The 16,090-nt window shown below is 41.1% G+C and overlaps 1 protein-coding gene across 6 annotated transcripts in view; it reads left to right on the top strand.

Moving 5' to 3' along the window:
* scrib (scribble planar cell polarity protein) overlaps positions 1–16,090 on the top strand; it is a 78,567-nt gene that overhangs the window by 24,162 nt on the left and 38,315 nt on the right. For all 6 annotated transcript variants that reach the window (XM_025910147.1, XM_019363042.2, XM_025910149.1 and 3 more), the window contains exons 2-6: positions 6,335–6,452; positions 10,803–10,881; positions 11,456–11,545; positions 13,678–13,734; positions 14,002–14,065. In XM_025910147.1, the coding sequence (XP_025765932.1) occupies positions 6,335–6,452; positions 10,803–10,881; positions 11,456–11,545; positions 13,678–13,734; positions 14,002–14,065 (408 nt within the window). The remainder of the gene's footprint in view (positions 1–6,334; positions 6,453–10,802; positions 10,882–11,455; positions 11,546–13,677; positions 13,735–14,001; positions 14,066–16,090) is intronic.

Below are 16,090 nucleotides of genomic sequence, written 5' to 3'. Positions count from 1 at the left end.
GCACTGGCCTTGAAATGACCGAGATTGAAATCCTGCTGGTGTTGGTGCTTTTAGCTTCATATAGCTCTAAACATACGAGGAGGACGAGAGCTAGAGAGCGGCCTTCTGTCTGTAGCCACTCATGTACTGACTGAGTTTATACCACAACAATGGCCACCGCTGTCTGTAGAGACAAACGTCCAGTAATGAGCCTCTCTCGGGTGACCGACCAAGTTACTCAGTCAACCAGATCCTCTCAGCTTTTTATTTCCCCGGACACTGAAAGAGTTCAGGAAAGCACAAAAGCATGGGCTTTCCCCTCCCTTCTCTTTGAGCCCCTCACCCGATTTTGTGTGTGTGTGTGTGTGTGTGTGTGTGTGTGTGTGTGTGTGTGTGTGTGTGTGTGTGTGTGTGTGTGTGTGTGTGTGTGTGTGTGTGTGTGTGTGTGTGTGTGTGTGTGTGTGTGTGTGTGTGTGTGTGTGTGTTGAGAGGGAATGGCTGTTTGGAAGAGTGGGGACATAAGGACTAGGCTGACAGGGCAGATTTGGCATGAGATTAGGGGGCTCAGGAATGTTTGGATAGGAATTTCAGTTGTGCATTAAAGAGAATTTTAATGACCGTATGTAATTTCCCTCTTTCTGGCACACTTGGGTTGATTTAATATGTACATCCATTGATTAAGTGCCTTTTTTAAGCAAGCTAAGACCTGATCTAGTGGGTTCAGTTGCATATTTTTGTTTTAGTTAGCACTAAGCCAGAAAAAGTTTATTCGAATGTCAAGCACAATGAGCTGCCACAAAGCTTTAGCATTACATTGTATAGCACTTTTGCAAAATGCTTCATACTGATGGAAAAAACCAACACAAAAGGAACAATAGTGTAGTAAAAATAATGACAGTGAAAGTTAAATCCATTAAAGAAACAGAGACTTGGTAAGAGAGTTATTAAAAGCAAACATTAAAATGATTACTTAAGACCAGCAGCTTGGCTACAGAAAGACTAAATGAGTATGCTTTTATTTTTGAATTAAATAGTCATAATGTTATAGGTTTAACATGATTCAGAAGATCATTCCACCAACCTGGAGCATAAAAGTTTAAAAAGGGGCTTAAAACCAGACGGCCGGGTCCAGATAATCTGATGGGTCGAGTTGCTTCATAGCTTAAGAGCATATTGATGTCCCCAAGTTTTGAACTAAGTCAAAAACTAATTGGAAGCCAATGTAATGACCTCAGCGCAGCTTTGAAGACTTGGATTGTTACTTAACTTTTCTTCAGTCTGAAATACAATTAATTTTCTTGAAATGTGTTTTTAAAAAGTAGCTTTTAGTCAATGAACCGACATTTTTTTAGAATGAAGTTTCTCCCTGACCCTGTGCAAATACCCCCTGAAAAAAAGAAGAAGGTTGAATTAAGTTTTTGTGTGCGTGCTTGTAGATCAGCTTGCTCCGTCTTTAGTCAGATGGCAGGATTGGAGGGAAACTAAAAGCTAACTGGAATCACTTGATTGGAACACTGCAGCATCAGGGCTGGTCTAACGGTGGAACGACACTAATACAAAGCACATACAGTCCACCCAGATTTCCTCATGGTATAAGTAGCCACATTTTAATTGGTTACTTTGGAGTTAAGTGAGGTTGACAAACATTTCTACACATAGATATAAGACTTCTTCAGTGCACATGGCTGCTGCCTTAATGCCCAGATAGTCTCACTACTGTAGCCAGAGTTCTGAAGCTGGAATATGCAACACATTTTTGACAGTATTAGACAAAAGAAATTCATAATAACCTTTAAGCATGTTGTAATTAGAGTGGTCTGAGAGTGAAGTGGACTCCTGGACTCTCAAGATTTAGAAAATATAGCTTGGAATGGGAGACTTCGCCAATAGCAGGTGTTTCCTCAGATCACATCATAGCTGTGTAGACAGAGTCTGTGCAGTGGTGCGTGGGTTAAGCAGAGGACTGTAACTTGGGAGTGCGAGGTTTAGTGTTTCCACAGATTTGGGCACTGTGGCAATGGGGCTATTCCTTCTTAAATAAATTATGTAATTATTTTTCCTCTGCAAATAAGTTATTTGCCAAGTACTTTTTGACCCAAAAAATAAAGGATCAAACTAATTAGCTCCACCGTCCTGGACAGTAGCTGGAGTGGCCCTCCAGATGAGGACAATGCAGGATGGTGGACTGCAGTTTGGGACGAGACACTGAAGCAGCTGAATGATAAAGAAGACCACCAGGGCACTGACTTGCTGGGACTGAACTTTTAAAAACTTTTAAAATAAGTGAAATTGTTCTGGAAAAATTTAAATATGCTAAAATTAGCTGCCAAATAATCCTGGGTGACTCGCCCATGTAGAGTCCGTGCGAACAACACCGGTGTTGAAGACTATAATACTCTGCAAACATTCATGTGCTCTGAGTTAAAGACCTACAAAGCATGATCTCCTTTGGTATGACTAAAGGATGACTGTGATGAACAAGCATGCGTGCAAACACATCCAAACACATCCTGAGGCACATAGCCCTCGTCTGAGTGCAATGCAACCTAAACAGGACGAAGCATCTTGGGAGTTTCCATGCAATGAAGGGCAGCATGCCTTTAGCTTAGTGTTTGTTTTTGTTAGATACATTGCTCTCTATAGCAGGCAGGGTGACCAGGTTTGATTTTACTCTATACGAATGAGGAATTTCCTGAATAAGTACACGGCACACAAAACATTTTACCCAAGTTAAACAGACCCAGTCCTCCCACTAGTGAAATCTTACCAGAATCCAACTGCATCTGTGCAGCTGTGTCAGTTCTCATAACTGACTTGCATGCAGTCGGGTCACTTTTTATCTATATAGCATATTTAAAAACAGGGGCTGACCAAACGTGCTTTCCTGTCGAGACAAGTCAGTGCAAAAATATAAATGCAAAGCATAAACCCACAAAAGGGGAAAAAAAAAAAAACCCAAAACAAACCATGACAGAGAGGAAACTCGCCTTCAGGTTTTAGGCGAGAGGTTTTTTTTTTTGTTTGGTTGTTTTTATTTATTTATTTATTTTTTTTTAAGGCTGATCAAAAGTCAGTTAAACCTAAACGCATCCATGTGTTTGTTTCATAACTAATGAAGTCCAGCATGTGTAGTTTACCTTCTGTTCCTGTTTCAGTTACCTTCTATTTTGTGTTTGTGACATCGTGCCTCCAATAAAAACTGACCTGACTGCTGAACGAGACGTCCTGATCAAATCAATATTTAACCTTCTGCGTTTCTTAGGCTTGGCTGCTGTTTCTGGTTTTAATGTTTTTCTGTAGGCACAAGTGAAACTTGAAAGCGGGCTGTATTGACTGATATGCTGCATATTACTATAAGTGTTCTGACACCCCGCACTGCCACACTGCCCTCTGCTGACGCCTGTGGTCTGCCCCCCTTCACTCCCTGCATCTATGCAGTAAAACATCCTCCTTTTCACAGCTTCACTCTCTTCCTTGTACAAACAGCTCTTGTCAGAGCCTCATTAAAACACTCTGGTTGCAAAGTCGTAAAAGAAAAGCATCACACTGGTCTCGTTGTCACCAGTGTGTCATCTCGCTCTAGAAATAGTTACCGTCACGTACATATTTGCAGTCCTGCGAATCCCACTGAAGTAACTGAACAGACTGCCACGCTGTGCTGAAGAGACGGTGTGGGTACACAACTTGTAATTCCTGATGACCCATTGACCCGTATGACACTGCTTGTTTTCCAGTGTTTGATTTGAAAATAGATCAGTCATGGTGGAAGCGTCAAAGACATCAGACCCAGGTCTCATTGAAGGAGCTGACATTTATTAGCTGTTCTGAAATTAGATGCATTCAAGAGCAGATTTTTTGTTGTTCTTGTTATTGTTTTTGTTTACAACATTTTATTTATAAGTTATTCATCTGGATCTGGTTGCAGTGACAGATGGGGTAATATAGCACGGAGGGTATGGACTGTGTATGTAGACTACATTCATTGGGAACTCTGGTAACTTGTGAGGTAAATGCATGAGACCTGTTGATGCGTGTGTTCCAATTATTCCAAATAAACACTGAGAGCAATGCAAATTCCAGGATTTTACTGTGAGTAATGGATAAACAGGAGGGCGTTGGAGTGTTGGCACTTACGCTCTCCTTATTGATTAAACTCTGGGTAACAAGTGTGGAGAAGAAAGCTTCCAGTAACCATTAGTTGTAGTGTCGTCTCCCTCCCGGAGCTTAAAAACTCCGGATAAGTATGGATGTAAAAGATGGTTTACAAGTTCAAGTGTGGGGGTTCTAACACCACCTTGAGGGGGTTTTCTTCATTAAGTTTCACCTGTTCTGCCCAGTAAGGTTTCCTCCTCCCCTCCCAGAGGCTGGTTCCCACCTGGCTCCTGCACATGGTTACCTGGTCACATGATCACCTTTCAGCTCCTCTTTCTTGTTTCTGCCATCTGATCCCTCTCACCTGCTCCTCAATGAGCCAACGCCCACTCTCTGTTTATTTTCTCTGTTTATATTCTCCTCCCATTTCACTCGCCATCAGGTGGGGAACTTCCAATCAGAATTTTGGAAAGTACCGACGAGCCCGTCATTGCGCTGCCAACAAAAGACAAGCCAAATTTTTGGGGTATAAATGCCTGTTAACCCCTGCCAAACGAAACGCATTGCTAGTTATCAGGAAGTGTCTGTCATTGAGGAAATCAGTGGAGCTGAACACAAGCTTAAACACAGAGCTTTCTCTCGGGATGTTTGTTTTTACACTTATGTCAGACAAAATCCTCATAATACACATAAAAGAAGATTTGGCGCTATCTGATTTATTTCATGTTTATGCAATGGTTCGGAAGCCGTAGCGTAAGCAGGTTTTTAAAAATCTTTAATCCCCAGTGGAGAAGGAAGAGCTTAGAAATTGTTTGGATTTTTCAGTCTAGTAAATGAATGATTGGTGACTGAAACACAAAGGTTGTTTTCAGCAGAAGATGCTGCTGATGGCTTGAGGTTTAATTTGAATTAAGGTCGAGTCTCCGAGCTTGCGGACGTGAGTGCACTCTATGTTCAGAAAAACATCCCCGAAGAATGAGTTTATACAAATTCCTTCTCCAAGATGCTTTAGTCGGCAAGTTCCTGAAGGCTGTTCCTCCCTTGCAGTGTCCGAGCAGTTGATGGGACTGTTGACAGGGTGGACAGTGGATCCTCTGTGGGCCGCACAATCCGGGTCTGATTGAGGGGTTAATAACTGCATAGTTCTGTCCTGTTACTCTTGCTGCTCCTCGCCAGCTTGTCTTGTCTGTCCATCTGAGCAGCAGATGACACGCACACAGTGCGGCTGGCGGAGGAATGTTTCTGAACGCTCGCCTCTCCAACAACCGGGCTCTTGTGAAAGCACTTGGCACGGCAACAGCCGCAGCACTCTTCCCAGCTCTGCGAACGAAAGCCACTTTGTTTGGCTGCCGTTGCCATGGTGTGGAGGAATATTTTTTTTTTGAGAATATATGGATGGATTTTAATCCCCACCCCCTTTAAAAAAACAAAACAAAACAGTTGTTTAGATGCTGCCCTCTTTTGCACATACAGGATGTTTCATGTTGAATTTATGGTTGGGCAGAGAGGAATGTCAACAACACTTAAGAAACACTGGAATGGTTTGTAGGTATTTTCACCAAAACAATGAACTGATTTATCTATTAGGGGTTTGTTGGAGTCATTTACTTATCTTGTGTGTCAATTTTTGTGCCACAAAAACACTAATCTGCTTATCTTTTGTTTTGTATCACCACACAGGGTTTTCCTTTCTCATAATGTGCCTTTGTGCTGGTATAGTTAACTTAAAGAGTCTGTGTTACCTTACTTAACAGAAGTTTCTGCATTTTCCTGTAATTTGATAATCAAAAACGCAACTCCATTTTAAAAACAAAAACTGGTTGGAAAATATTTTTATTACCATCCTTCAGGGAGGGTTAAGACTTCCTTGAAGAGAGGCAGTATTATTTTTGGGATTGCTGCCAGACCTTTGACCTTGTTTCAGGTTTGCTGTTGATGTAATCAGTAGATTAATCAATAAGGAAAGGAATCGTTAATTGAGCCCTGTAATCATAACTAAATTGTGGATGTGCCTGAGGCTGTATGTGGACCATCATCAGCTCTTAATTTTATATGAGTTCGCATTGCTCTTACTACTCCTGGTCTAAAAAGGAACATTAATAAAGCTGAAACAACTAGTACATCAGTTAATCCAGGGACTGAAATCGTTAGGAGATTTTTTTGATCATTAATTCTCAAATGCTATCATCCTGCTACTTGTGCATTAAGCTGAGCCTGATTGAAAGAGTTATTCTGACTAATGCTGTTTAATGTGTGTTTACAGCCTTTCTTCAGACTACTGAACCTCCGGAAACTCGGCCTGAGCGACAATGAGATCCAGAGACTCCCGCCTGAGGTGGCTAACTTCATGCAACTGGTGGAACTGGACATCTCCAGGAACGGTACAAGCTCACTGTGAACCATCTGTCATAACTCTCATAAAACCACCCTTTGACACATATTTTTTTTTTTTGAAGTATATCCTCATATGGGGATAGTGGCTTTAGTTTACAGCTTAAAACAATAAAGTCACCACTGCTTAGCAAAGTATAGAAAACATTATGAAGTAAAAGGACTCAGGAGGGCATAACCAGTGGCTTGATGGCCCAGGACCAGTAAGAACTGCATATTGGGCAAGTTCATTGGCCAACTGTATAATGAGGTTTCCTCCAATGACAGTTGTGTTCACCCTTGAAGCCCCTCGCTAACCAAAAAAATTATGTTTTTGTGCTGCCAGCCACTTATTTTCACATTAAATGAAGTGACTTTGACTTAAAAGGTTCAAATCTGTTGGTTTTAAACAAAGAAAAACTCATCTTCATATCAATGGGACTGACAGTTTTTACCCTTCACTGAATGTAGCTTCCAGATTATGACACAATGTGCGCTCTTTATACATGCAGAAAGTACTGATGCAGGGGTCACATTAGCTTCAGTTAAGTTAAGCTTTATGGTATTAAATTGGGGTCAGTGTATGAGGTTAGTGAAATAAAGCAGTTAGTCTTATTGGGGTTGCAAAGGCAACATGGCCAGACAGCACAAGCGCTTTATTCGCATCGATGACTAAAAATCGATGCATGTTGATGGTAAATCGTACCACAAGTATGTGTAGAAATAAAAAGAATACAAAGTTAAAGCCCAGAAGCATCTATTTTTCATATCAGCGGTCCAGCCTCGTGCTTAAGCCTCCTTTCTCTGACACACACAGTGAGCTGTGAAGAGGCGCCTCTGTGCCTGAGATGGCGAACCCAGGTGAAGTCAAAGAAAACACTTTTCTAGACTTCACAACAGCAGCCCTTGTTACTCTAATCATAATAAAACCAGCTTCTCCCATACACCACTACCCTGTTTAACAACATGATGAAGATTTAAGAAATAAAACCTGCCTGTATGCAGATTAATTGCTGGATTAGTTTTCCACGATCTTTACATTTGCATTTTACATCTTTAAGTTTGCTTCAGGCTGACAGCAGTCTTTCGTTGTCACTGCAAAACCTGCAGCATGCAGTGGAAACAAATTTTTGCACCCCAGTGTAAAGAGAGCATGGCCAAATCAGTTAAATATTAGCTAGCCCTCTGTGCCAGATTCAGATAGCCATCTATAAATGTACGCCTAAATGACGAGGAAACAACAGAATTTCTCACTAAACCATCCAAATCAAACTGCTGATTCTGCCCTCAGTCAGAAAGGCAAGGTGAAACCCACATCTGAGTTTGCCCAGCGATATTATTTTCTGCTGTAATGCGCACAAATACCTTGCCCTTTCCACGTCCTTGAATACTTCACATATACAAGCACCGTGGTAGTGGCAGAAAGGTCTCTGTGTTAGATAGGAGACATCTGCCCTGCTACACACTGCATCAAGTGCTGGGGGGAGGCAGTGTGCAGTGGCCTGTGAGGGCCTTTCCCATCTGTCTGCCTGTCTGCTTCCCCACTCCTGCTGCAGGACAGTGCTGAGCCAGATAAATGTGATTGGCTGCTTGGCTCTGTAGGGATTTCTGAGTGTGCACCTGCAGCATCCAGTAGTGAAAATACACTTCTCAATGATGCCACTAGGTCATATTTCCTTCCCTGCCTTTTTATATGTGCACTAGACTAAGCAACCAAGAGTAAAGTAAACATTTAAGCTATTTGACACTGTACAAACTATTTTGCTACCTCTTAATATCAAGGTAAGGTGGCGTCGTTGACCTGCCTTCTGGAAGGCACCAATTTCAGCAGGGCTGTGACGTACTCTCAGGGTGGCAACTACAGTGTCCAGGAGATGAGACTTTCTGCTGGTCCCATGTAAAATTTTAATCATTTGCCCCAAAATTAATATGATTATATACTTCCAACTTAGTTCATCATATTACAGCATAATTATTAGTAGACTTATATTTTAGCTTATGACAACAAATCTGCAAAAGGTTTAGTAACTGAAACCTTAAAATAACTGTTGATGGAGTCTTGCTGCAGGTATCGAGAGAGGTGGTTAGCTGTGTAAGACCTCGGGTGGATGGGAGCAGGTGAACGGCTCGCTTTCATTCACGTTTAAACTGTGAACAGTCGGTTTGATGACTCATACCTGAGCATTTATTTCAGCTAGTTTACTACATGCTGACTCCGAAGGTGGACATGCTCTGTGTTGGTACGAAACATGACATGCTTTTTGGCATCCGTTGAACATAGTATTTACACAAAGAACCATTGTTTTAATCATAAAATACTATTATTAATTTATTTATTTTTTTACTTTGCGCAATACCTTAGATGCTAAGTCCAGTTTATATACGGCAATAGAAGTGTGCACACCATCTGGCTGCAACTTTATTTTATATAATTTTCTCTATCTTTAATTCCTTCTTTATCTTTGGTCATGCATTTTACTAGAGAGACGGGCTGCAATCAAGTGCCACCCACCCACACCCCAGGGGAAAAAGTTTGTGGCTTTCCACTGACTGTATTGTACTAAATATAGGCTACTAAAATAATCCTCTGACTTAATGTTTTTAGTCAGCTTTAGGTGTTTTGTTAGTGTTTCAGCCCATTGTTGCATGTTGATTGTTTTCCCTTGTTGGGGGTGTGGTTTTCATAGTATTACACAATACTCTCTGTCTTTATAATCAGGAAATATAATGCAGTTAGATTCAGATATAAGTATCAAATGTAACTGATGTAATTCAAATTATTGAACTAAATTTTTTGCAGCTGTGTGTGATGGACTTTAAATGTTGCTCTGAAGATGGGGAACAGGTTTGTGGCCATGCACAGTCAGCTGCCTTCTTCAGAGCTGGTGTGTTTAGACAGATAAAATGACAATAAGAAAGAGTCAGTCTGCGATTAAATGGGATCAACTTGGCAGTTACATGTAAATTGTTAAATACGGCGAGTAAGTGCAATGAACTGGTGAAAATTGCAAATCTGTTGCTCTCTGCACACACAAAAACACATAGTTACTTCTTACATTTAAAGTCTTGCCAGAATCTCATAGGTTTGAAACAAATTCAAAAAAGGCACTCGGCAGTCTTGTTTTTATATAGGAATATAATAAAAATACACCAGTTTCAATCAGCTGACCAAAGTCTCAATCACAAAGAGACGTCCCAGACAAGTTGCACTGATTGGCGCAGACTGGCTTGGATTGATTACACCATGCTGCCGACCTGTTTGCGTTTATTAATTAGACAAAAATCATTTGCAAACCCTCAGCAATCTATGAGTGATTGCAGTTAGTCTGAATAGAATCGCGATTACCTGTGTATCAAAAGTGTTCGCCCAGATTCTGCTCGTGGGTGTCGCACACTCAACCTGTGGGCAACCAGTTGGTCACCACAACTACTTGTACACAATCTCAAACATTAAATGCAGTCTTTGGACAACCATAGATTTTTACCCTAGCCACAAAGAAGTCTTTTAGTGTGACTGAGGCATAACTGATATGATATTGTGTGCTCACCTTAGTTTTAATCTATGTTCATTTGGTTATTTTTGCCACCATAAGAAGTGTTTTTATTTTTATTGAGACTGAGATCTCTGTGTAAACATAAGTCACTTGCTTTGAAAAGGTGTTTCCCTTGACAAGTGCTTATTATATCAAAATCATAAAAAGTTTAATAAAAGAATAAAGGCTAAATATTAAGCAATAAAACATGACTGAAAACTGAAACTGAAACAAGCAAATCTAGTTTTGAAACCTAATGAAACTAAAATTAATTGAAAAAAGAAAGTGAAAACAAAATGCAAATGGCAAATATAAAAATAAAAATTACACCACACTATTAGAACTGTCACCGATATCAGCCCTGTTGACTGAGCTGTTAAGTTAAATTAATTTTGCACTAAATTTTCAAAGCTCATGCGATGAAGAGCTGAAAGACTTTGAAAAAGGATAGATATTATTTCATAATAAATAATTATTTGGTTCTCTGACTCTAAATGGTCATTAATAAGAACAAAAATCACGTGAATTAGCTGAAACACACACATGTACATTTGTCTTTAATCACCACTATTGGCCCAGATCTTCACAATCAGTGCATCCCTGAGAAAATCAAGATATACTACTACACTTTGACCTCTGCAAAAAAAACGTTGTGTCTCATTTTTCTCTCATTTTCTTTTCTCTGACTTCTCTGACTCTTTGGCATCTGGTTGTGGTTATGAAGAACTTTTTAAAATCATTCGCTCTATAGCATCAGCTCGTTTCACGATCCACATCTGTGCATCCACAACGCTGACTCCTCCTCCTCCTCCTCTTTTTCTCCTGCAGATATTTCTGAGATCCCAGAGAGCATTAAGTTTTGCAAGGCCTTGGAGATTGCAGACTTCAGTGGAAACCCCCTCTCCAGGTAAGTGCATTTCAACAGCCCATCATTTTTTATGATCAGTGTGGGAAAATATAAGAATGGGGTATTCCCAGATACAGTAACGAGAGCAGAGTTGTGGGGGCAACACTGCTTTGACAGACAAAACGAAGCGTGAGTGTCATTTGTTTGCTCTAATTACTTTGCTAAGTGTGCAGTGAACTGAACTTTTAAATATTGTAATGGTTCGTGTGTGTGCATGTAAACAGTATATTGAGTTTGTGGAGTGTGACGCTCGTTTCACTGCTAAGTAAGGATTAGGAACAGTAAATGAACACATGTCTGGAGCTGATCATTGTTTTGCGTGCTTACTACCGTTTGACTTAACCAGGATACCAGTTAATTCCCATTATAGCCCCGTTCACTTTCATCATCTTCTTACCCCCTGTCATCAATATCTCTCCATTCCTACTATGGAAAAGCAATTGAACAGCTGGCAGAAACTTTGATCCTGATTTCTTTAACAGATGTGGAGGGCTAGTAGTCAGTGTGAGTTGGCTGTTGCCATTAAAACAAAAACCTAACAGACACACCATTTTCCTCTCTCTCTCCGCCTCAGATTGCCGGATGGTTTCACTCAACTCCGAGCGCTCGCTCACCTGGCCCTCAATGATGTGTCATTACAGACGTTGCCCAACGACATTGGAAAGTATGTACACGCTCATTATGGCTCATAGTAGACAATCTGATAAGTTGAAAGGGTTGTTTTTGTTTAGTTTTTTTCAGACTGTTTTTCCTCTTGCTTAGATTAAGAAAAAAATAAAAGCAACGCTGACGCAAGTGGGAGCATTGGCTATCTTTTATCTTATTGTAAATGAAAAATCTTGCTCCTGGTCTGGGACGTTGTGAAAGGCCCCTTTGTCCTCTTTCCAGCACTGTGCCGATGCCGGTGCCTAATCTAGAGCCAGGTTCATTCCTTTTTTACTGAAAAACAACCAGTGCCAACAAGCTGGTAGTTGGCAAAGCACAAAAAAACTCATGAATGGAAAGTTGGAACCACAGATCAGGGTATTTCCTGGCTTAAAATTGGCTTTCGGGAATGAGGGGTGGCTGTGAATGTATGCATGGTTGGTTGCGCCAATAGTTGACAGTAAGTGTTGTGTTACTGTACTTTATGTAAGTGTGCACTTTTCTGCCATTGCTGGCTATCAGATAAAGAAAAATTTATTTTATGCAAAAGGAAAGGAAACCGAACTTACAAGATCACAATAGTTATCTTATTATTACAAGCCTGGAGAGCTTCCCTTTGGGGAAGGCTAAACTAAATTGAAACCAAAACCAAATATTCTTGTGTTCAGGATGAACCGGGGCCATGTCAGTGGCAACAGGAAGGGTTCCCCAAGAAATCACTGAAGCCTGAAGGATCTGTCCACAATTACTTTCTTTCAATATTACCCCAAATTTTGCTGCATCACATTTAGTTCTCAGACCTGCTGCAATGTGGGACCAGTTCTCAGACGTCAGCGAGGCTGAACTGGCTTCGCACAGGCACTGCTGCATGGAAACTGCTGCATGGAAACCATCAAACTTTCCATGTTGGAAAATGACAATCCCACAAGGGGCCAGACATGTACACTTTACTGACACGCTTTAATTTGACGTTAAATACAGAGCATTCTTACTATGATCCATTTAGGCCCTAAGGCAACCAAACAGTTTTACTGACTAAAGTGACAGAGAGGTTAATTTAATATACATGAATGTTTTTACTTCTTTTTTTTTTTTAATGGTTCTTTTTTGTGCACATGTTGTTTCCTTTATCTGTCACAGATGTTCTAAACAGTTCTAGCGTAATTAATTATGGCTTTCAATCATTTTTATATATATGGTGTTAAACTGACTCATATGTCTGTTGAGCTGATTTCATTTTTCACTCTGAGCATAAACTATCCACCCTCGAGGCTTCTACAATTATAAATCTTGTTAAAGCAACGCTAGTCATGGTTCACTGCAAAACTTTACAATGTAGTGATTAGAAGTGGGACAAATGGGTAATGGGATGAAGAACAAAACACTGTAAAAAATTGTAGGAAAAGTAGACTTGGACATTTTTATCATTAAGATATTGCAACTACATGTATAAATAAACTGCTGGGATTAAAAGTGACCCCACTTGGTCACATCAAGTTTAAAACCTGTCTGATTACAGGGCTGCCTATATTCTACCATAAAGCCAGCTTAACGATCCATTTCTAAACAAAAGAAGAAGAAAATAAATCCTGATGTTTCAGCAAAGTAATGAGTCTTTATATCTTTTATATTTGGTCTTGTTTGTTTTTTGGGGGTTTTTTTTTTTAAAGATTTGAGGCGCCTCACACATCGCTGCTGATATCTGTCTTTGGCAAATTTCCTTATTTTGTGCCAAAAGCAGAGGGTGCAGCAGTCACTGTGCACACTTTAGTGAAAATTCACAGGTCTAAGGTTGAGAACTTAAGTGCTTAAAGGTCGCAAAAAGGGGCAACTGTAGCCCGTGGCCACTGAGATTTAGACATGTGCACGAATAAAGTGAGCGTGCAGGTTCTCGAGGAGTACCGATGTGCTCTGAGGAGGCTGGTCTCCAGGCTGCAGGCCACTGCTGTTCTCAGACAGATGGAAGAGTCCCTCACCACGCCTGGGAGCCCAGACGAACAGACCCACCATCTGACTAACCAGCCTGCCTCTCCTCTCCCTTCTCTTCCTCCCCCATCCTTTATTCTCCTCACCTGCCAACTCCTGCCCCTCATTTATTTTCTTTCTCTTCATTTATGTGCCTCGTTTTCTCTGCCATTCCTGCTTTTGTAGTTTGGCCAACCTGGTGACGTTGGAGCTCAGGGAGAACCTGTTGAAGTCTCTGCCCACGTAAGTTTTTCATCTCTGCTCATACCACACATACATATTTCACTCTCCACATTTTTCATTGCAGTGTTTTGTCACTGCTACTTTTACCTGTCAATTACTGTAGAAGTTTCGGGAAAGACACACACCACGAGTTACTTGTAACAGCAGGTTTACGAACGTACATCACTACATGTGAATGAATGGTATGCTGTTACCCGTTTGAGTTGGAGCTCTTTGTTCTTTGAGTGTGCATATTTGTGTGACGTAACCGGTTGTGCTTTGATACAGGTCGCTCTCTTTCCTGGTGAAACTGGAACAGCTGGACCTGGGCAGCAACGAACTGGAAGTTTTGGTAAGTCAGCGTCTCATCTCCTTAAATCATCATCATCGTGCTCAGACAACACCCTTGATTGTGTCTTAAAATAATATTTTTCATTTTCGCACAACCAGTAGAACAGACATACACACACGCACAAACTCTCAAATTGACACGTATCACAAATATCCCTCTCACAGTCCCACCACAGTAATTATGATCCAGACCACATGTTTACTTCACCAAACACAGCCCAGCCAGTCTGAAAGAAGTGAAGCCCTGCCTGCACTGTACCCCAGAGTGAGTGCCGGTTTTAGCCCGGGAACACCCACCTGTCTCTGTAGGACAGAGCAAACAATGTCTCATGTCCTGACGAGGGCGGAGGCTGAACAAACAGTTGACATCATGATGAAACCTTGCCTGCATGCCTGTCATAGACAGCTCAGCCATCTTACATGCTCCTTAATTCTTTCATATTTTAAATTTGAGCTTATTTCAAGATCCTTCAGTTGACTCTTTTTTCCTAAAGTCAGAATCTGATTTACCAACAGTAGATAAAAAAAAAAAAAATAGGACAATTTTGCGAAAACGGTGTCAAACTAGAATTCTCTGAAAGTCCTGAAATTTCTGTTTCAGTACACTAATACACCATGGGAAAGATCATATGCATATTTAAAGGAGAGCTATTGTGCTGATTCTTGTACTCACCTGTCATAGCCTTGAGTGGTTCAATCCATATTTATCTTATGTTGGGTTTTTGTGCAGCCCCTCAATTCATTGTGTGTGTGAATTGAGTTGACTTGGCTCCCTTACCCCTCCCTTTAAGCAGCTTTCTCCTCATTGGCTGCCCCTTGCAAAGAGAAGGTTTGAAAAGCTGGTGGGTGGGGCTTCTGTGCTCACAGCACATGTCTGAGTTGGCCATATCTATGAGATCTGAGGTTTACTTGTACATTTACTGACCTCATTATTACCATTGTAAATGTATATACTTGATATAAAATAAGGAAAAGCATAATAGGGTCACCTTTAATTTTTATTTAAGCCTGCTTCAAAGTTTAAATTGTCCTCTACAGGTTTGTGGGAATTGTTGCCTGAAGTATCAAGGGGATATTTTTCCAACTAGGGAATGTATAGAGTTGGAGATTTGGAGTAATTTTACTGGTCTAGCTGGTGAAAACGGAAGTCGAGGCAAAGCTGAAGCAGTCCTTTAGGTAATTGAGCCTACCGGTTAAATACCCTCAACCATAGCCAAGGGCTGTGGGTGGATTCCTCTGAAGGGTTTCTGGGCTCACCCTTAGGGATAAGTTGAGGAACTCTGTCTTTAGGAGAGACTCAGAGTAGAGCCCTACTCTGCTGTATCCAAAGCAGCCAGTTGAGGTGTTACAAATATCTGACTAGGATGTCTTCTGGAAGTTGATAAGGCACTTTTGGGTACATCTGACTGGGAGGAGACCAGATTATGCTTCTTAGCTGTCTTGGGAACACCTCACCATTCCCCAGGACGAATTGGAGGAGGTGCCTGGCGAGAGGGAGGTTTATGGGAATGATTTTTACACGATTGCCCATGTGACGTGGACAACACGGGACAACAGAACTTCTTGAGCTAGTGAACTTTTTTGACAACCTGCCAGATGGCCAGGACTCAAGTGAAGTGCAAAAATGACCAAATAAAACAAAAGTGCCGTCGTAATTCACCGATGTGAATGAGCTGAGTGACAAGAAGAAGTCGGCACTGTTAGTGAGGCAAGGCTGTGTGGGCACTTTGTGCGTCAGCTGTCACAGAGACGGTAAGAAAGCACAGCTGGTACTGATGTGTCAGAATAGTCGAACTGAAAGTCGGAATCCGGAGGGAGTCGTGCTAGTCAGTGCTGATTTCAGCTTCAAGCATCTGAAGCAGTTTGTGGTATAACTGAGGCTGACATCGGATCTTTCTGTAACAGTCATCCACAGATGTCACATGATTTCTGTTTTCCAAATTCTCAGCCCCTCTTACAGATTTCAAATGAAGCACGATCTGCACAACATGAAGTTTTAACACAAATTAGATTTTTCATCAAAAAT

This window comes from Oreochromis niloticus, linkage group LG9 (assembly GCF_001858045.2).
Source record: "Oreochromis niloticus isolate F11D_XX linkage group LG9, O_niloticus_UMD_NMBU, whole genome shotgun sequence".
Taxonomy (NCBI): Eukaryota; Metazoa; Chordata; class Actinopteri; order Cichliformes; family Cichlidae; genus Oreochromis; species Oreochromis niloticus.
Note: the sequence above shows the minus strand (reverse complement) of the source record. Positions and strands in the feature narration are given on the sequence as shown.